The sequence below is a fragment of the Triticum aestivum genome, chromosome 2A, assembly GCF_018294505.1.
Source record: "Triticum aestivum cultivar Chinese Spring chromosome 2A, IWGSC CS RefSeq v2.1, whole genome shotgun sequence".
Lineage (NCBI taxonomy): Eukaryota > Viridiplantae > Streptophyta > Magnoliopsida > Poales > Poaceae > Triticum > Triticum aestivum.
In genome coordinates, this window is record NC_057797.1 from 356049131 (window position 1) to 356072244 (window position 23114).

At 42.3% G+C, this 23114-nt stretch overlaps 1 protein-coding gene across 2 annotated transcripts; it reads right to left on the bottom strand.

Moving 5' to 3' along the window:
* On the bottom strand, positions 1-1224 carry LOC123185274 (non-specific lipid transfer protein GPI-anchored 15). 2 transcript variants are annotated; one of them, XM_044597203.1, is made up of 3 exons: positions 680-1222; positions 516-593; positions 1-175 (listed from the first exon to the last, which is right to left on the bottom strand). In XM_044597203.1, exons 1-3 carry the CDS (start codon positions 987-989, stop codon positions 69-71), a joined length of 495 nt encoding a protein of 164 aa, XP_044453138.1. In that variant the 5' UTR covers positions 990-1222; the 3' UTR covers positions 1-68. The 2 variants fall into 2 exon arrangements, with proteins under 2 accessions (XP_044453138.1, XP_044453139.1); XM_044597204.1 differs by lacking the exon at positions 1-175 and adding an exon at positions 224-423 and having other exon boundaries at positions 680-1224.
* Between the last annotated feature and the right edge of the window lie 21890 nt (positions 1225-23114).

Sequence of the window (23114 nt, forward strand, 5' to 3'; positions counted from 1 at the left end):
ATACTAAATGGTATTCTATTGGTCTTGTCATTTAATACAAGGCTGCAGAAAATGAAACTGTCCAACACTTAGAAGACATAGATTAATGCACATGTAGGTATAAGCATAGTGACCATCAAATTTGCCGCACTCTTTGAGTTCCTGGAGCTTGATGTTGCATTCGAATTCGGGCTTCCTGCATTAAATTGAATGATGTAGCAGTTAGTCCTTGAGTTTTCACCATGTATTGCATACTGGATTGGAGGAACATTAGACTACTGTTGATCTCATCGTGTAGTTCTGGAAGCAGTTTTTTACCTTGATCACCAGAAATTTTTAACTTACATTGGTCTAGGGTGGTAAATACTCGTGTACTCCGCAGTAATGTGTACCAAAACTTTTATTTGGCCAGAAATGGACGACATAGTCGAAGCAAATTTTGATCTTGCATTTTGTACAGGAAAATAATAATGAAGCATCTTAAATGAACACACGGTATGTTCCATGTTTAGGCTTATTTATATTTATGACTTTACCTTTAGGTGCATCTGCGACTTGGTTGCTCGTCTCCTCCGGTGGGTCTTCTGGCGCTGTTGCTGGAGGAACTGGGATGGCTGGAATTTGAGAAGTCTGATGTAATGAGTTTAAGAAGCGGCATGTTACTTACTCTAGGGTGCAATGGATCGTAACATTTACAGACCTGTGCATTGGCTAATCGGCGGTGCTTGGACCTTGCAGATGCTAGGGAGCTCCAGGGCCCTCGTGTGGTTAATGACGATGCCAAATGACGCCGCACTGCCATCGAGAACCATGCAGAGGCAACGGGGGTCGGTCTGGACGATGCCGGCGAGCGTGGTGCAGCAGGAGAAACCGGGCTCCAGGGCTTTGCTTCCGATGAAGTCAAGGCATGGGGATAGGGTCATCATCACGCTCGAGCAACCGTTGTTCTGTGCTGCGGCTTTGGAGGCGATCATCGTCGCCAGAATAAGAGCGATGGCAGCGATCTCCATCTTCCTCGCAGCTCCTTCCCCAGGATGAACAATGCCGGTAATTAATATCACAAAGCTACGTCTCAGAGAGGAAAAAACTTGGATGTATTGACAGGTAGTGGTTCGTAAGGACGTTGTAGGAAGAGGAAGAGGGCTTTGTCTGCTGCGGATGCGGCCGGATTTTTCGGAATGATATACCAGGAAGCTGCTACTGTCTCCTGACCACACACATGTTTGGTCTATTGTTGCAGCATTCTAATCGTGGAAAGGGCTTTATGCATGTGCATAAATTTAGGGTGGTTTGTTTCCCCCAACCAGTCGCATTTCTTTATTATTCCTTAACCTGGACATTTTGCCTTCATATTTGTACTGTAGGAGGCAACTATTATTTGCTTGTTTTGAGAATTAACCTACATTATTATATAAGTGTGTTCTTAATTAGTCAGAGCGAAAACAAAAATATATGCCTCACAAAAATATATGTAAGAGCATCCCCAATACGTGATGTAGATGTAAAAATAACTGAAATATACATCACTTAGGCCAAAAAGAAAACGTACCTCCAATACACGATGTAGATGTAAATCTTTTACATCTGAGTTTACTTTAGATGTAAAATGCATCACTAAGTGATGCAAACATATATCACTTGGCTGCGCCAGGTGAAAACGCAGCCTCACCGCGCGGAGCCCTGCCGCACCACGCCGCCTGCCTACCGGAACATCGCTGCACCCTACTGTCGGTAGATCCGGCCTCCTACCCCTGCCGCCGTCGGATCCGTCACCCACGCCTCGAAAGCGCCCAAATCTGTCTTTTTTTGCTGCTCCACTGACGCCGTGCGATTTGAAGCATCTCCTTTGTCGTCTACATAGCCTTCGACCTCCACAATCCTCATCGCTGCACAATTTGAAGCTTCTCCGTCGCCGTCGCCACACAATTTGAAGCTTCTCCATCGTTGCGTCGTCGCTCGATTTGGAAGCCGTAACCGCTCAACCATCACCGTGCAGTCGCTTGATTTGGAAGCAGCACAGCTCGACTCCGCCGGTCATCTCAAAGTCGCACAGGCCGCGAAGAGCAAGACTGGCTTCTTCGGGGTGCGGAAGCCGCTTGGGGACTTTGGTGTCGAGTTCCAGTGCGACGACTATCGCTACTGGGCACTGGCGGCACCTTGAAGTACCCGGAGGTGGCCGCACGTGTGTATGACGTCGCCGCCCGGCGTTTTGGCCGGCCGAGGAACGAGATGAACTTCCCAGAGATCAAAACCCGAGAGGATGCGGAGTTCATCGGGTCAAAGAATCTTAAGATACGGTGGATGGACGAGAAGAAGGGGGAGAAGAAGAAGAAGACGGTCATCGCCATTGCTCCAGGCGAGACGAAGCGACGCTCGCGAGGTTCGCGAGGGAGCATCCAGACTATGTCCAAGCTAAGCGGGAGTTCTATTGGAAGCGTGACGCCGAGCAAAAGAAGAAGGCGGTGAAGAAGTAGGACGAGGTCAGCCCCTCGACGGTGATCCCCGTCGTGTCTGACTCGTCAGGTTGGGATGACTCGAGGAGGAGGAGGAGGAGAAGCTCGACGACTGGGGCGACCCCAACAAAGATGAGTTCTGGGAGCAGTTCAAGAGCGACGATGAGTAGTTTTTGTTTGATGTAGTTCAATTAGACTCAGAGTAGTAGTAGTTTGGTGTGATTTAGTAGTTTGAACTATGTTTAATTATGTTTTAAGAACTATGTTAGCTTCAAATGAACTTGGTATGTTTGAAATAATGTAGTAGTTCAACTAGTTTTACATCATTTGTTAGAGCACTAGTTTTACATCAACTATTATACATCATCTGTTGGAGTTGGGTGTTTTTCGGCGATATAAATTTTACGTCTAGCACTTTTTAGTGATGTATTTTACATTATCTATTGAAGATGCTCTAAATAGCACTGCATCAGGTGGTGCAAATATATACTCTTTTGCATCCCCCTATAGCTGCAGATGCTAGATCTTATAATTACTAGATGACCCCTTGCGCAACCAATTATGTCAAACATATTTTATGAATGATCCATATAGGGCAAAGAAAAACTATCTCCGAAGGATGTTTTTCATGAATTGTTTGCTAATGATTATGTTTGTATTGTGTCTGTTTTTGCCTTATATTTACTAACTCGGACAACGATAATTGCTGCCCATGTATTTCTTTGGCGATAGATAAGCCATTTGCTTGAGTGGGTGAATTGAATTTAATTTCTTTAGACTAGTGGGGTCGATAGAAACTCGTCCACACCCCACGACAAACGATCTGAACCATCAAAACGGGGCACTCCCACCAGGAACCACATGGGCAGAAGAAAACCAAACGAACCGACTAGACGAGTGATGGTCTAGGGGAGAGTGCGATTCGCGCAGCATACACGCCAACCGGCTAGGACCTAACATCGAAAGGCCGATAGACATGGCAAAACACACCATCAAGCCCGCAACAACGTTCAAAGGCTGGGCATGCATGGGAAAACACGTCTGGCTAGCCGCAGCAATCAAATTCCGTCCAGACATCCCAAGACACGCCATCCGGCCAGACCATAATGCTAAAAAATGGGACCGCATCCCAAAAATGCCATAAGTGGACGACGATTAAATAATCGATGTTCCGATCAATAGGACAGAGCAAAAGGTGCCATACCAGGCAGATTATCACGCGCCCGCATGCCATGACACATGGAATTACAAAGACTAGACGGAGCCGACTAACAGTCCCATGAAATTTGATACAACAAATCTCTACTCCTAATGGACGAATTGGTTGAATAGTCCCCCCCACTTTCAACCGGTTTATTTTCAACCGGTTTTTTTCCATCAAATGACCCCCACCCCCACGCCCACCCACCGAAACGCGCCCAGCGAACCGGGGAGAGATCCGTTGATTTGGCTAAGGTAGGAAAGAATCTATTATTTGTTTGCTAAAGCAAATTGCATTAATGGAAGAGATCCGTTGATTTGGCTAAGGTAGGAAAGAATTTATTCTTTGTTTCCTAAAGAAAAATTGCATTAATGAGAGAGATCTGTTGATTTGGCTAAGGTAGGAAAGAATATATTATTTGTTTCCTAAAGCAAATTGCATTAATCGGAGAGATCCGTTGATTTGGTTAAGGTAGGAAAGAATCTATTATTTGTTTGCTAAAGCAAATTGCATTAATGGAAGAGATCCGTTGATTTGGCTAAGGTAGGAAAGAATCTATTATTTGTTTCCTAAAGAAAATCTCTACTCCTAATGGACGAATTGGTTGAATAGTCCCCCCCACTTTCAACCAGTTTATTTTCAACCGGTTTTTTTCCATCAAATGACCCCCACCCCCACGCCCACCCACCGAAACGCGCCCAGCGAACCAGGGAGAGATCCGTTGATTTGGCTAAGGTAGGAAAGAATCTATTATTTGTTTGCTAAAGCAAATTGCATTAATGGAAGAGATCCGTTGATTTGGCTAAGGTAGGAAATAATCTATTCTTTGTTTCCTAAAGAAAAATTGCATTAATGAGAGAGATCCGTTGATTTGGCTAAGGTAGGAAAGAATATATTATTTGTTTCCTAAAGCAAATTGCATTAATGGGAGAGATCCGTTGATTTGGCTAAGGTAGGAAATAATCTATTATTTGTTTGCTAAAGCAAATTGCATTAATGGAAGAGATTCGTTGATTTGGCTAAGGTAGGAAAGAATCTATTATTTGTTTCCTAAAGAAAATCTCTACTCCTAATGGACGAATTGGTTGAATAGTCCCCCCCACTTCCAACCAGTTTATTTTCAACCGATTTTTTCCATCAAATGACCCCCACCCCCACGCCCACCCACCGAAACGCACCCAGCGAACCGGGGAGAGATCCGTTGATTTGGCTAAGGTAGGAAAGAATCTATTATTTGTTTGCTAAAGCAAATTGCATTTATGGAAGAGATCCGTTGATTTGGCTAAGGTAGGAAAGAATCTATTCTTTGTTTCCTAAAGAAAAATTGCATTAATGAGAGAGATCCGTTGATTTGGCTAAGGTAGGAAAGAATATATTATTTATTTCCTAAAGCAAATTGCATTAATGGGAGAGATCCGTTGATTTGGTTAAGGTAGGAAAGAATCTATTATTTGTTTGCTAAAGCAAATTGCATTAATGGAAGAGATCCGTTGATTTGGCTAAGGTAGGAAAGAATCTATTATTTGTTTCCTAAAGGAAAATTGCATTAATGAGAGAGATCCGTTGATTTGGCTAAGGTAGGTAAGAATCTATTATTTGTTTCCTAAAGCAAATTGCATTAATGGGAGAGATCCGTTGACTTGGCTAAGGTAGGAAAGAATCTATTATTTGTTTGCTAAAGCAAATTGCATTAATGGAAGAGATCCGTTGATTTGGCTAAGGTAGGAAAGAATCTATTATTTATTTCCTAAAGAAAATTGCATTAATGAGAGAGATCCGTTGATTTGGCTAAGGTAGGAAAGAATCTATTATTTGTTTCCTAAAGCAAATTGCATTAATGGGAGAGATCCGTTGATTTGGCTAAGGTAGGAAAGAATCTATTATTTGTTTGCTAAAGGAAATTGTATTAATGAAAGAGATCTGTTGATTTGACTAAGGTAGGAAAGAATCTATTATTTGTTTCCTAAAGAAAATTGCATTAATGAGAGAGATTTGTTGATTTGGCTAAGGTAGGCGGTTTTTGCGGTTCTTGGCGGCTCAGTGTGAGGTGGGGCGAGGTACAAAAAAATATCATGGAAGGTGAGACGGAAAAAAACCTGGGAGGTGGGAGTTGTCCCTGGTTAACCTACGAAATTTCATAGATTTTTTTAGGACGAAAAAAAACCAGTGGAGGTGGGAAGAAAATTGGCCGGCGGAAACTACCACCTCCCACTACTGACTTTTTTTCGTCCGGTTTTATTTCATCCCACCTCCCACTACTGACTTTTTTCTTAATTAATAACTCCACCCTCCTGCTGGTTTTTTTTCTAATCTAATTCAATCTATTGATCCTTCCTTAGTCACAATGCACTTACATGTAGCCCCGATAGATCGGTTTCCATATGAAATAAAACACAATCATCAATCAATCCTTGGTTCTCTTTTATAGGACTTGTTGCCATACATGAACCATACGATAACTTCCATATACAAAATAAAGGGACGCACAATCAGGTTTCCTTCCTTTCCAAAGTTCTAGCCACCGACCCCCTCCCCAGACCGCGTTCTTTTTCCCATGCCACCATCGACAATCTGGTCTCCCATTTCCTCGTCCTCCCCACGTTGTGAAGTTCCAACGCACAACTACACAAACACCAGTGACATAGAAAACCACCGCCTCCTCCTCCGCGCCACCGCCTACTCTATTTTCCCCTCTGTGTGGCGACCTGAATGGAAGGCGGTGGATCTGGGATGCGCCTGGTTCCACAAGACGTCAGGCGTAAGGAAGGATGGAAAACCACCGGCTGGATGGCCAAGGGTGGCCCATTGAAGGTTTGAAACCTCCTATGGCGTAATTTTGTGCAACTTGCATGAAGATTGTAGGAGCTATCCATGTGGTCGTTCCATCGGCAACAAGTACGTATTGGATAGCACATAATTTGAAATTCTTGACGGAGTTGACTGACCATGACTTTGACTCTCACAATGTTGCATGTTCTTCGGAGTTGACTGGTGGCGTTTTTAGGTTATTACTACCATGAAGATGAGAGGAACATCGAGAAAAATCCTTTCCCTAAAAAATGGATGGGAGGAATATCTTGGTCTATGATTTCATGATGAATAGGACCCTAAGAAAGCAGTGGATGATGCCTCGTTGATTCTCTTTGAATTCGGCTACTGTGGAAATGTGTATAGTCAGGCTTGGAGTGAGCGCTCCATGCATGTGTGTCAGTGGCACTCAGAGATTGGTTGTGACGCTCTTGTGAGGGTGTGTGGGAGTGGTGTGCTCGAGACACGCCAATCTCGTGAGCAGGTGCGGAGATGAGTTGCACAAGAGAAACATTGGTGGGATGAACCCAAACCTTTATTTTTTTTCTAATATGAATTATCCTTCCTTCTTAGAAAAACATGTTTTGAGTAAAGTTATCTTTACTATAGACATATATTGACAATTAATCAAGTATCAACATCATTGCATGCTTATTGCGTGGAATGTGTGTCCCAATGTTGACAGAAGGTATAAAAAGATTGTCTTGGAATTATTATTTTCTTGGGAAGATATTGCCCTGAATTCTCATTTCTCATCAGAAATTTAGTATCCATTTTCATTGATCTTATTTGCAACATGTACAAGTCAGTAATAATCTAAGGGGGTGCCCTACCGGAGAAGATTATGATAGTTGGACAAGAAACTTGGTACTGTCGTGCAAGGTAGAGGTAGGAGAAATAGGAGATAAAAGCATGCATGGTGGGAGAAGGAAGTCGAGTGTCGCGTGGTAGCTCAGACATGGAGTGTGGAAGAAAGACAATGACGAGATGTATGTACCTACTAGATCATGACCATGAGATATCATCCCATAAAAATGGCCTTTGACTCTCATGTCACATGAATTTTCTCTTTGTATATATATATATTTGTTAGTCCGTGGCAACGCACGGACACTTAGCTAGTGGAATTAAGGTCCGGGATTCCCTAGCCCTTCCGCCATTTGATTCCGGTCCACGGGAGCCAGACGTATGGGTATGACAGGACAATCTCAATGACCCCCGTTGGATGATTAAAAGTGTTGTTTGACAGGTTGTTCATAATTCCTCGTGTCCCACTTGCCATCGACACGGAGAGGCCGCCGTGAGCATTAATTGGGTTGGAGGAAATCTGGCATATAACTTGGTACCTGGACGGAGGACATCTCCATCGTCTTGATTGAGGCAATCTATGTCCCATCCAAGAGAAGGAAGCTGCGACAATCACTTAAAGCGTAGTAACTTGCCGCAATAACCAACACTCACGGGCAGGAGGTCCACCTCTGCCACTACATATACTCCCACCGTTTTTATTTACTTCGCATATTAGAGTTGACTGAAGTCAAACTTTCTAAAGTTTGACCAAGTTTATAGAAGAAAATATAAATATTTACCATAACAAATTTATACTATGTGGAAGTACATTTGATAATGAATCTAATGGTGTTGATTTCTTATTGTATATGTTAATATTTTTGTCTACAAACTTTGTCAAAGTTTATAAAGTTTGACTTTGACCAAAGCTAATATGCGAAATAAATAAAAACGGAGGGAGTACATCCTAGAAGAACAACTTCTCGTAACAACGTCTGCAGAAATGCCCTCACTTCCTGTGATGAGTCACCATAAAGTGGGGTCGCCCTTAGTCAATGGTGAGCCCGTTTTCTTACACCAGGCATCTGGGCCCACACTATCCGGGCAGATCCACTAGACCACACCGTCATAAACTTCCTGAAATATGGAAAGCAACAATAAATATTCCTCAAAGTGTTCAAACCATTTCCCTAAGGTTTCATGTCAGACCTTCATCCATTTCCATAACTGCGTACTACTAATACTTGCTTCATATGTTACATATATAAGGTGGTTTCAATAAATTAACAAAACAAACATTCATACACAAGGCTAGTGCCTTTCCTTTCTTACCTCCTCTACCCGGTAGTAGATCTCAAAGGGAACCGGCTCGCCCTCCTTCTCGTTCTCGTTGTCGCAAAGGTGGTATTGTTGCATCACCCACCTAGTCTTCTTCCACTCATCACCGGACTTGCTATACAACACTTGGATCTCTTTCTTCCGTGTCTACCCACCATCAACTTTCAATGTCATTATATTGTCAGTCTTATGCCACACTATGCCGTATCTCTATGTTGCGACGCTTCCTCACTTCAGTGGGGTACGCGCTGGAAGGGAGGAAGAAGAAATATTCATACACAAGAGGAAGAGAAGAGAAGGAAAGGGCGGGGCGCCGCCCCCCTTCCCTAGTCCAATTCGGACTAGAGGGGGAGGGGTGCGCGGCCCTGCCATGGCCGACCCTCTCTCTCTCTCTCCACTAAGGCCCATGTTGGCCCATTAGATCCCCCGGGGGTTCCGATAACCCCCCTGGCATTCCAATAATTATCCGGTGACCCCCAGAACTCATCCGGTGTCCGAATATAGTCATCCAATATATCAATCTTCATGTCTCGACCATTTCGAGACCCCTCATCATGTCCATGATCAAATCTGGGACTCCAAACTATCTTCGGTACATCGAAACACATAAACTCATAATACCGATTGTCACCGAATGTTAAGCGTGTGGACCCTACGGGTTCGAGAACTATGTAGACATGACCGAGACACGTCTCCGGTCAACAACCAATAGCGGAACCTGGATGTTCATATTGGCTCCCACATATTCTACGAAGATCTTTATCAGTCAAACCGGAATGACAACATACGTAATTCCCTTTGTCATCGGTATGTTACTTGCCCGAGATTCGATCGTCGGTATCTCAATACCTAGTTCAATCTCGTTGCCGACAAGTCTCTTTACTCGTTCCATAATGCAACATCCCATGACTAACTCATTAGTCATATTGCTTGCAAGGCTTATAGTGATGTGCATTACCGAGAGGGCCCAGAGATACCTCTCCGAAACACGGAGTGGCAAATCCTAATCTCGATCTATGCCAACTCAACAAACACCATCGGAGACACCTGTAGAGCATCTTTATAGTCACCCGGTTACGTTGTGACGTTTGATAGCACACTAAGTGTTCCTCCGGTATTCGGGAGTTGCATAATCTCATAGTCATAGGAACATGTAAAAGTCATGGAGAAAGCAATAGCAGTAAACTAAACGATCAAAGTGCTAAGCTAACGGATGGGTCAAGTCAATCACATCGTTCTCTAATGATGTGATCCCGTTCATCAAATGACAACTCTTGTCCATGGCTAGGAAACTTAACCATCTTTGATTAACGAGCTAGTCAAGTAGAGGCATACTAGTGACAATCAGTTTGTCTATGTATTCACACATGTACTAAGTTTCCAGTTAATACAATTCTAGCATGAATAATAAACATTTATCATGATATAAGGAAATAAATAATAACTTTATTATTGCCTCTAGGGCATATTTCCTTCAGTCTCCCACTTGCACTAGAATCAATAATCTAGTTCACATCATCATGTGATTTAACACCAATAGTTCACATCTTTATGTGATTAGTTCACATCACCATGTGACTAATACCCAAAGGGTTTACTAGAGACAATAATCTAGTTCACATCGCTATGTGATTAACACCCAAAGAGTGATCATGTTTTGCTTGTGAGAGAAGTTTAGTCTACGGGTATGCAACAGTCAGATCCGTATGTATTTTGCAAATTTCTATGTTTACAATACTCTGCACAGAGCTACTCTAGCTAATTGTTCCCACTTTCAATATGTATCTAGATCGAGACTTAGAGTCATCTAGATCGGTGTCAAAATCTTGCATTGACATAACTCTTTACAATGAACTCTTTTATCACCTCCATAACCGAGAAATATTTCCTTAGTCCTCTAAGGATAATTTTGACCGCTGTCCAGTGATCTACTCCTAGATCACTATTGTACTCTCTTGCCAAAATCATGCTAAGGTATACAATAGGTCTGGTACATAGCGTAGCATACTTTATAGAACCTATGACTGAGGCATAGTCAATGACTTTTTCATTCTCTTTCTATTTTCTGCCGTGGTCGGGTTTTGAGTCTTTACTCAACTTCACACCTTACAACACAGTCAAGAACTCCTTCTTTGACTGTTCCATTTTGAACCACTTCAAAAACTTGTCAAGGTATGTACTCATTAAAAAATTTGTCAATCGTCTTGATCTATCTCTATAGATCTTGATGCCCAATATGTAAGCAGCTTTACCGAGGTATTTCTTTGAAAAGTTCTTATTCAAGTATCCTTTTATGCTATCTCTAAATTCAGTATCATTTCCGATCAACAATATGTCATCCACATATAATATCAGAAATGCTATAGAGCTCCCACTCACTTTCTTATAAATACAGACTTCTCCAAAAATCTGTATAAAACTATATGCTTTGATCAACTCATCAAAGCGTATATTCCAACTCCGAGATGCGTGCACCAGTCCATAGATGGATTGCTGGAGTTTGCACACTTTGCTAGCACCTTTAGGATTGACAAAACCTTCTGGTTGCATCATATACAACTCTTCTTTAATAAATCCAGTAAGGTATGTAGTTTTGATATCCATTTGCCACATTTCATAAAATGCGGCAACTTCTAACATGATTCGGACAAACTTTTAAGCATCGATACGAGTGAGATAATCTCATCGTAGTCAACACCTTGAACTTGTCGAAAACCTTTTGCGACAATTCGAGCTTTGTAGATAGTAATACTACTATCAGCGTACGTCTTCCTCTTGAAGATCCATTTATTCTCAATGGCTTGCCGATCATTGGGAAATTCAACCAAAGTCCACACTTTGTTCTCATACATGGATCCCATCTCAGATTTCATGGCCTCAAGCCATTTTGCGGAATCTGGGCTCATCATCGCTTCCTCATAGTTCATAGGTTTGTCATGGTCTAGTAACATGGCTCCCAGGAAGGATTACTGTACCACTCTGGTGCAGACCATACTCTGCTTGACCTATGAGGTCGGTAGTAACTTGATCCGAAGTTTCATGATCATCATCATTAGCTTCCTCACTAATTGGCGTAGGAATCACTAGAACTGATTTATGTGATGAAATACTTTCCAATTTGGAAGAAGGTACAATTACCTCATCAAGTTCTACATTCTTCCCACTCACTTCTTTCTAGAGAAACTTCTTCTCTAGAAAGGATCCACTCTTATCAACAAAGATCTTGCCTTCGGATCTGTGATAGAAGGTGTACCCAACATTTTCTTTTGGGTATTCTATGAAGATGCACTTCTCTGATTTGGGTTTGAGCTTTATCAAGTTGAAACTTTTTCACATAAGCATCGCAACCCCAAACTTTAAGAAATGACAACTTAGGTTTCTTACTAAACCACAGTTCATACGGTGTCATCTCAACTGATTTTTAGACGGTGCCCTATTTAACGTGAATGCATCTGTCTCTAATGCATAACCCCAAAACGATAGTGGTAATTCGGTAAGAGACATCATAGATTGCACCATATCTAATAAAGTACGGTCACCCATTACATTGTGGTGTTCCAGGTGGCGTGAGTTGTGAAACTATTCCACATTGTTTCAAATGAAGATGAAACTTGTAACTCAAATATTTGTTTCCGCAATCAGATCGTAGAAACTTTATTTTCTTGTTACGATGATTTTCCACTTCACTCTGAAATTCTTTGAACTTTTCAAATGTTTCAGACTTATGTTTCATCAAGTAGCACTACTAGGGAAAACCTTATACACAGAATCTTAGCAGCAGCGCGGTTTAAAAACATACGCTACTGCTATTTAGCAGTAGCGAGCTTCAAGAAACCGCACTACTAATAGCACGGTAGCAGTAGCGGTCTAGGTGAAACAAGCGCGTCTACTATAATTGCCACGGCGTTGCCCCCCGGCTAGATATAGTAGTAGTGCCCTTCCAAGGACGCGCTACTGCTAAAGTACTAGTAGCAACGTTTTTCTTCAAAACACGTTGCTGCTAAGTATTGCACCTAATTAAGTTTAGTCCCATATTGCTAAGCGAACGAGGTGTTTACCACCTTAAATATGTTACTTCTCAAACTATCTCAAGCACTTGGTCTTCATTGAACTATATGTGTAGGATTTGTGGCTGCAATATGGATCTTCACCAGTGCTTATACAGGTAGTGTGAGGATTCAGGTTGACTATTTAGGTTCTACACAAAAAGATCAATGATGACCAATGTATATATTTGAAGTTTTTACATGCTTAGACTTAGCAGTAGCGTTTTTTCAGGGCAAAGCGCTACTGATATTATAAAACAGAAAGGAATAGCTGTAGCGCGTTTCGCTTAACACGCTATAGCTAACTTAGCTATAGCGCGTTCCAGCCAAACGCGCTGCTGCTAGTTTGACTTAACCCCCGACCACGCGGGCTCAAAATTTCGCTAAGTCCTTCCCCTCCACTTCCCCCTCTCCCCCAACTACTTCATTGCCGCCATCGCCCTGCCGCTCCCGACCTCACCGCCGCCGCCCGCCGCCGCCCTCAACCTCACCACCGCCGCCGCCCGTTGCACACCCTTGACGCCGCCCCTGACCCCGACCTCGACGCCGCCCTCCGCCGCGCGCCCGAGCCCCGACCCCGACCTCGACGCGGCCTGCCCCTCCCTCGCCACAGTCCCTGTAAGGCTATGCCTCTCCTCTCCCCTACCCTCCTCTCTCTCTTTGCTCTCTGCTGTGATGATTTGTTCATATATATTTGTTCATATCAACCCTAGCTAGATGTGGTCATATATATGTTGCTACTGTGATGATGTTTAAATGAACCCTAGGTTTTCATATGAACCCTAGATTTGTTTAGGACAGTAGGAATTTTTTAGCATTAAGGAAAAAATAGATTTTTTAGGAAATTAGCTAGGGCAATTTTTTATGAAAATGCCTAAACAGTAATTCCATTTAGCTTTAAATTAATAGAGGGTATATAAATAATAGCATTTAGCTAGGGCATTAACATAGGGTATATACATTAGCTATAAATAAAAAATAGCATCATTTATCTATAAATAAAACAATAGCATTTAGCTATAAATAAAAACCAATAGCATTTAGCTATAGAAAACAGTAGCATTTAGCTATAAACAAAAAACAATAGCATTTAGCTATAAATAAAAGACAATAGCTATGGCATTTAGCTACAAACAAAAAACAGAATTGTTTTTCTTTCAAAAACTTGGTTAAACTAATTGTTGCTATGTAAACAAAAAACAAGATTGTTGTTATATGATATATGTCATTGATGTTCATTTGCATATTCTATTATTGAAGTGGTTCGATTGTGCCCAAGTGGCTTTGTTGTTTCCAGGGAATGAAGTCGATTGGCCTATGTTTTGCCGGAATGTTGATTCATTTCTGTTTCGGCAAATTTTAGGTTCCCGATTTGTCCACTTTTTAGTAAAAGTCATGCTGAAATTTTCTGTGAATTTCGGCATGACTTGTGCTACAAACTAGGACATATCGAGTGCCCGCGATTTGCCGCACCGGGAAGGAGTCAACATTCCTGCAAAGCATAGGCCTTTTTATGTCATTATTCATTTTATTAGGTATAGAACTAATTGACTAGATTTAATCATAAGAACTAGTTGAATTAATAGAACTAGTTGAACATGTCACATTCGACGATGTACGAACGCATGAGATGATTTACTTTTGCTTATTGAATGCAAGCTAATTTGAATACTTATTTATTTTATGATTTGTTTTTGCTTATTGAATGCTCTTGTTAATATGAGTCTTATAAGATATTTTGAAATGTATATCTTGTGTTGCTCAAATAGGATATGTGGTTGCCCAAGTGGCCGGTCATGTTTGTAGGTTACACCTCCGAGTGGCTTATGTTTTGCCGGAGTGTTGATTCATTTCTGTTCCGGCAAATTTCAGGCACCCGATATGTCCTATTTTAGCAAAGGTCATGCCAGATTTTTCCGTGAATTTTGGCATGACTTGTGCCAGAATATGTAGGAAATATCGAGTGCCCCGGATTTGTGTGTTGAGTATCCTGGTAGTTGTCTTTGATTGATTTTCAATTAATATTTCAACTATGAACATAGGAAATGTCTGACGACGAAATGGATTTCGGTATTTGCAAATACTACAAAGACGAGCGCGGCCTGTGCGACGGAATCTTCCTAGATGATGATAGGCGCTTCAGCATCAAGCTGGACGAGAACTTTGAAGTGGATACAGTAAGTCACAACGACAAGTCTTTTTTCATAATTAAGCATGACATCTGCTTCATTTGCTTCAACTTATATTTTTTTACTATTCTACTAGCGTATCCCCTGTCATGCAAGAGTTTTTGTCTTGGATAAGATAGGTTTCAGTCATACTATGGAGGTAAAGAGAGTTTACTTGAAGACCGAGCATGGTTGTATTTTCCATGCAAAATTATACAACACAGACGACTACACCTATTTTGGATGCAAAACTTGGAAAGCACTATGCAAGACTTATGCATTTGAGCCTGATATGGTTATCACCTTTGATATTCGTCCGGAAGATGATATTGAAGGTAATATCGACATCTGGGTCGATGTGCATACACCTCCTGTTATATCATTATGTGAGTTTCTTAACCATATTTATTTCTTTTATATTGTTTATTCAAAAATAGTTGACAATAAATTTCTATTGTTAGCTTATTTCCGTTCAAGAAAACATGTCAAGCGCTTGGTAGACATGACCTACTACTGTCCCGGGGCTGAACTAAACTGCGAGGAGATAAGTCATTATGTTTCATGGCTTGAGGATCTTCATACTGTCAAGACAAATTTTCTTCCTGCACTTAGAAATGTTAGTACTCAAAATGTGCGACCAATAGTGTTTGTATTGAACTACGTTCAAATCTATTTAGTAAAGATGGTAAGATTTTTACTATTTGTCCTCAGTGAATCTTTTGCATACATTATTTTTAAGCTAAACTTCATTGCTAAGTATGTTACTATATGATGTTCTTCAACAGGGACTCCCGATGAATGTTGTGCCTCATTGGATCGAGACTAAAGGTACCATGAATATTGTTAGCTTACGGCCAAGATATCCTACAATGCACTTTAGTGCATTCAGGATTTCTAATAGTGAGGAATGCTTAATAGTGAAAGACTGGAGCAAAATTGTGAATGATCGCAGAGAAGTACTAGGGGGCAGCAATCAGAAGTGCAGCCCACAATTAGGAGACAGGTTCATCCGCATGCTCCAACTTGATGAAGGAGGAGTGCTACACATGTTTTATGTTATTTTACCTGAGAAAGAGCAGCATGAGTGATTAGCTAGCTAGAAATGAGTTTGAAGATGATGATGTGCTACACTATGACTATGATGATTATTATTAGCTAGTGTTGGTGGTGATTAGATAGCTACCGCAGCTAGTGTTGGTTGTGATTAGCTAGCTAGAATGAGTTTGAAGATGATGATGTGCTACACTATGACTATGCTGGTTAAATAAATACTGTTGTTGGTAATGACTATGATGATGATTAAATAGCTTATGCTGGCGGATTAGATTCAAGTGGAGGCAACATGTGGTGCACATCGAAAGTACTATTAGTCCAAACTAGATCAAGTTTGGATTAGTAGTATACTTTTGACATGCACCATATATTTCCTCCACTTGAACCTAATCCAAAATTCATTTCACACACTGTTATGGACATAATGATATAAACCTCATAATTGGTATTGTACCAAAATTTGTATAACGGCGTATAAATACACTAAAAATAAAAAAATAAATAAAAAAGAATACTAGTAGCGATGGATAGTAAACACGCTGCTACTAGCTAGAGTAACAGCAGCGTGGTAGTGGACAAGCGCTGCGGCTAAGTGTCTTAGCAGTAGCGCGTGTCGCACGCGCTACTGCTAAGTAATAGCTGTAGCGCCTTATTAGTAGCGTGTCTGCCCGCGCTACTAGAGGGCATTAAACCCGCGCTACTACTAGGGTTTTCCCTAGTAGTGTAGATATACCCATATCTGCTCAAATCATATGTGAAGGTCAGAAAATAAGGATACCCGCCGCGATCCTCAACACTCATTGGACCGCACACATCAGTATGTATTATTTCCAACAAGTCTGTTGCTGGCTCCATTGTTTCGAAGAACAAAGTCTTAGTCATCTTGCCCATGAGGCATGGTTCACAAGCATCAAGCGATTCATAATGAAGTGATTCCAAAAGTCCATCAACATGGAGTTTCTTCATGTGCTTTACACCAATATGACCTAAACGGCAGTGCCACATATAAGTTACACTATCATTATTAACTTTGCATCTTTTGGCTTCAATATTATGAATATGTGTATCACTACGATCGAGATTCAATAAACCATTTATATTGAGTGTATCCCATAGAAAATTTTATTCATGTAAATAGAACAACAATTATTCTTTGACTTAAATGAATAACCGTATTGCAATAAACATGATCCAATCATATTTATGCTCAACGCAAACACCAAATAACATTTATTTTAGGTTCAACACTAATCCCGAAGGTAAAGGGAGTGTGCGATGGTGATCTTATCAACCTTGGAATCACTTCCAACTCACATCATCACCTTACCCTTAACTAGTCTCTATTTATTTTGCAACTCCCGTTTCGAGTTACTACTCTTAGTAACTGAATCAGTATCAAATACTGCAGGGTTGCTATAAACACTAGTAAAGTACACATCAATAACATGTATATCAAATATACTTTTGTTCACTTTGCCATCCTTCTTATCCGCCAAGTATCTAGGGCAGTTCCACATCCAGTGACCATTTCATTTGCAGTAGAAGCACTCAGTTCCAGGCTTGGGTCTAGCTTTGGGATTCTTCATGGGAGCAACAACTTGCTTGCTATTCTTCTTTGAAATTCCTCTTTCTTTCCCTTTGCCCTTATCTTGAAACTAGTGGTCTTGTTAACCATCAACATTTGATGCTATTTCTTGATTTCTACCTTCACCGATTTCAGCATCGCGAAGAGCGTGGGAATTACTTTCGTCATCCCTTGCATATTATAGTTCATCACTAAGTTCTAGTAACTTGGTGATAGTGACTAGAGAACTTTGTCAATTACTATATTATCTACAAGATTAACTCCCACTTGATTCAAGCAATTGTAGTACCCAGACAATCTGAGCACATGCTCACTGGTTGAGCTATTCTCCTCCATCTTGTAGGCAAAGTACTGTCAGAGGTCTCCTACCTCTCGACACGGGCATGAGTATGAAATACCAATTTCAACTCTTAGAACATCTTATATGCTCTGTGGCGTTCAAAAACATTTTTGAAGTCCCGGTTCTAAGCCGTAAATCATGGTGCACTAAACTATTAAGTAGTCATCATACCGAGCTTTGTTAAATGTTCATAATGTCTGCATTTTCTCCTGCAATAGTTACATCACCTAGCGGTGCATCAAGGATATAATTCTTCTGTGCAGCAACGAGGATAATCCTCAGATCACGGATTCAATCCGCATCATTGCTACTAACATCTTTCAACGTAGTTTTCTCTATAGGGACATATCATAAATAAAACAGGGAAGCTATACGTGAGCAATTGATCCACAACATAGATATGCAAATACTACCAGGACTAAGTTCACGATAAGTTTAAGTTCAATTAATCATATTACTTAAGAACTCCCACTTAGATGGACATCCCTATAATCATCTAAGTGATCATGTGATCCATATCAACTAAACCATGTGTGATCATCACGTGATATGGAGTAGTTCTCAATGGTGAACATCACTATGTTGATCATATCTAGTATATGATTCACGCTCGACCTTTCGGTCTCAGTGTTTCGAGGCCATATCTGCATATGCTAGGCTCGTCAAGTTTAACTCGAGTATTCTGCGTGTGCAAAACTGGCTTGCACCTGTTGTATGTGAACATAGAGCTTATCACACCCGATCATCACGTGGTGTCTCGGCATGATGAACTATCACAACGGTGCATACTCAGGGAGAACACTTATACCTTGAATTTTAGTAAGGGATCATCTCATAATGCTACCGTCGTACTAAGCAAAATAGGATGCATAAAAGATAAACATCACATGCAATCAAAATATGTGACATGATATGGCCATCATCATCTTGTGCCTTTGATCTCCATCTCCAAAGTACCGTCATGATCTCCATCGTCACCGGCATGACACCATGATCTCCATCATCTTGACCTTCATCAACGTGTCGTCACATGGTCGTCTCGCCAACTATCGCTTTTGCAACTATTCCTATCGCATAGCGATAAAGTAAAGCAATTATATGGCTCTTGCATCTTATGCAATAAAGAGGCAACCATAAGGCTCCTGCCAGTTGCCGATAACTTCAACAAAACATGATTATCTTATACAACAATTTATATCTCTTGACCATATCACATCACAACATGCACTGTAAAAACAAATTAGATGTCCTCTACTTTGTTGTTGCAAGTTTTACGTGGCTGCTACGGGCTGAGCAAGAACCGTTCTTACCTATGCATCAAAAACCACAACGCGGTATAGTGATTGCTTTTTGATCTTCAGAAAGAACCCTGTTCATTGAATCCGATTCAACTAAAGTTGGACAAACTGACACCCACCAGCCACCTGTGCGCGAAGCACGTCGGTAGAACTAGTCTTGCGTAAGCGTACGCATAATGTCGGTCTGAGCCGCTTCATCCAACAATACCGCTGAATCAAGAATCAACTAGTGATGGCAAGCAATATGTATATACCCATGCCCACAACTCTTTTGTGTTCTACTCGTGCATATAACATCTATGCATAGACCTAGCTCGGATGCCACTCTTGGGGAACGCAGTAATTTCAAAAAATTTCCTACGCACACCAAGATCTATCATGGTGATGCATAGTAATGAGAGGGGAAGAGTGTTGTCCATGTACCCTCGTAGACCGTAAGCGGAAGTGTTATGACAACATGGTTGATGTAGTCGTACGTCTTCATGATCTGACCAATCCTAGTACCGAAAGTACGGCACCTCCACGATCTGCACACGTTCGGCTTGGTGACGCCCCACGAACTCTCGATCCAGCTGAGTGTCGAGGGAGAGCTTCATCAGCACAACGGCGTGATGACGGTGATGATGAAGCTACCGGCGCAGGGCTTCACCTAAGCACTACGACGATATGACTGATGTGGATTATGGTGGAGGGGGGCACCGCACACGGCTAAGGGATCAATGATCAACTTGTGTGTCCTAGGGTGCCCCCCTGCCCCTGTATATAAAGGAGCAAGGGGGAAGGCTGGCCGGCCCTTGGTGGCGCGCCAAGGAGGGGAGGAGTCCTCCTCCTAGTAGGAGTAGGACTCCCCTTTCCTAGTCCTACTAGGAGGAGGAAGGGGAAAGGAAGGAGAGGGAGAGAAGAGAAGGAAGGAAGGGGGGGGGCGCCGCCCACCTTCCCTAGTCCAATTCGGACTAGAGGGGGAGGGGCGCGCGGCCCTGACTTGGCCGTCCCTCTCTCTCTCTCCACTAAGGCCCATGTTGGTCCATTAGATCCCCCGGGGGTTCCGATAACCCCCCGACACTCCGATAATTATCCGGTGACCCCCGGAACTCATCCGGTGTCCGAATATAGTCATCCAATATATCAATCTTTATGTTCGACCATTTCGAGACTCCTCGTCATGTCCGTGATCACATCCGGGACTTCGAATTATCTTCGGTACATCAAAACACATAAACTCATAATACCGATCGTCACCGAACGTTAATCGTGCGGACCCTACAGGTTCAAGAACTATGTAGACATGACCGAGACACGTCTCCGGTCAATAACCAATAGCGGAACCTGGATGTTCATATTGGCTCCCACATATTCTACGAAGATCTTTATCTGTCAAACCGCATAACGATATACGTTATTCCCTTTGTCATCGGTATGTTACTTGCCCGAGATTCGATCGTCGGTATCTCAATACCTAGTTCAATCTCGTTACCGGGAAGTCTCTTTACTCGTTCCGTAATGCAACATCCCGTAACTAACTCATTAGTCATATTTCTTGCAAGGCTTATAGTGATGTGCATTACCGAGAGGGCCCAAAGATACCTCTTTGATACACGGAGTGACAAATCCTAATCTCGATCTATGCCAACTCAACAAACACCATCGGAGACACCTGTAGAGAATCTTTATAGTCACCCAGTTATGTTGTGATGTTTGATAGCACACTAAGTGTTCCTCCGGTATTCGGGAGTTGCATAATCTCATAGTCATAGGAACATGTAAAAGTCATGGAGAAAGCAATAGCAGTAAACTAAACGATCAAAGTGCTAAGCTAACGGATGGGTCAAGTTAATCACATCATTCTCTAATGATGTGATCCCGTTCATCAAATGACAACTCTTGTCCATGGCTAGGAAACTTAACCATCTTTGATTAACGAGCTAGTCAAGTAGAGGCATACTAGTGACAATCAGTTTGTCTATGTATTCAAACATGTACTAAGTTTCCGGTTAATACAATTCTAGCATAAATAATAAACATTTATCATCATATAAGGAATAAATAATAACTTTATTATTGCCTCTACGGCATATTTCCTGTAGTAGACCTGCATGACATTCTTTGGGCCTTCCATGATGTTAAAAGTCATGGTAGAAGTGAGGGCGATTTTTTTCAAGGATTTCCCGGTATAAGGTGTGAAATCGATGGGTGGTCAAGCCCGAGCAATGCAGTGTGGTTTGCGCATTTCTCTCGTATGCACGTGTGTATGAGCCCTTCGTTAATTGAACCCAAGTGAGCCCATCAGTTACTGAACCCGACCAATCGATCACTCGCCTTACTGAACCCAAGCGATCGGCCCGTCGCACTACACTGAACCCGAGTGATCCTTCGCTTATTGAGTCTGAGCAATCGATCCCTCGCACTACTAATGAACCCGATCGATCCCTTCACTGGTCACTGAGCCCGAGCAATCGATGCATTTCATCGAGCCCCGATGCGAGACGTACTTGAGTTGAACTAGCTGGTTGGTTGCCCCTCGATGAACAAATCCCATTGCTACCACACGCACGATACGTTGATCGAGTCAAGACCAATAGCTGGTTGCATCAACCGAGCCCCTTGCGTAAGATGTGTTGACCTAGCCAGTTGGTTGGAAGTGGATGAACATTCCCCGTTGCTGCCGTGCGCGCGTACGCCCCACCATGGCCGGTTGCATCGATCGAATCCCTTGCATAAAACGTGTTGACCTAGCCAGTTGGTTGGCTCTAGATGAACAATCCCTATTGCTGCTATGCGCGCGCAGGCCCCACCACAGTCGGCTAGGGCCGGATGAACAAGACCCCATGGTAGTAAGTAGTTGGCGCTGGATGAACATGACCTAGAGGAGGCCGTGTCGTGGTACGCTACAGTCCAGCTGGCTAGGTATGGATGAGCATGATCCCATGGAAGGCCAGGCCATGGGTGGTTGGCCTGGATGAATAGGACCCCAAGGAGGCCGTTTTGCGGTACACCACACCCCATCCGGTTGGCGGTTGATGAACATGACCTCGTGTGGGCCGTAGGCGGTGGATGAACAGTAGCCCGTGGAGGCTGTAGGAAGTTGACAATGGATGAACAGTACCATGTGGAGGTGCTTTGCATACGACACACCCCTCTAGTGAGCAGGACCCCTGTTTCGGCCGTAGGCGGTTGAACAGAATGTCGTTTTGTTTGTTTGGTGGTACGCCACACCCTCAGCTGGTGAACACGATTCCATTTTGGCCACCCAACCCGAGTCTGTTGGCGCTCATTGAACAGGACCCCGTTGCTGCGTACAACCATCCGTATATACGCTAGTACGACCGACCGTATATACACGAGTCTGGCCGACCGCTACAAGAATACTTGGCTTGTATTTTGCAACGTGGATGTACGTATGAGTACACGATTTACATGGGAATGCGTCACTACATGAAATATGTCAACTTGCGACCATCAATATTGGTCACTGAATGGCCATTGTTTTTCATTTGCGACCTTTTTGTGACCAAAAATAATTGGTCAAAAGCTGACCGTCTTTAATGAAACTTAACGACCTTTGTCGTGAAATGGTCGTAGAAGGCAACGACGAAAATAAAAGGTTGTTGGTTCAATGACCAATTGCTTTGGTCGCTGGTTGTCTGCCCACACCACGTCGGATCCGATGTGGCAAAATTGCGACCAGATGAAAAGGTCATTGATTAGAACCATCCTAGTCAGATTTGGTGTTTTACATGGGCCGATCCCAATAACTCAACCAATTTACTATTATTTTTCCTATTGAATTTTGATCAGCTACATGGGCCAAGCCCAGTAATTCAGCCTTTTTATTTTCTAGGCCGTGGCCTTTTTCAATTCGACCTTTTTATTTTCCAGGCCATGGCCTTTTTGTGGACCATTTCTTCTTTGGGTCTCTTGTATTTTTCTTTTGGGCCTCGACCTTATTATAGTCTATTTCCTTAATTTTCAGCCATTTTCCTGTGAATATTATTTGGTCCACATCCTTTTTAGATGCCAAATACTATTCGCTCCCACTTGTCAGGTATGACCCAGGTT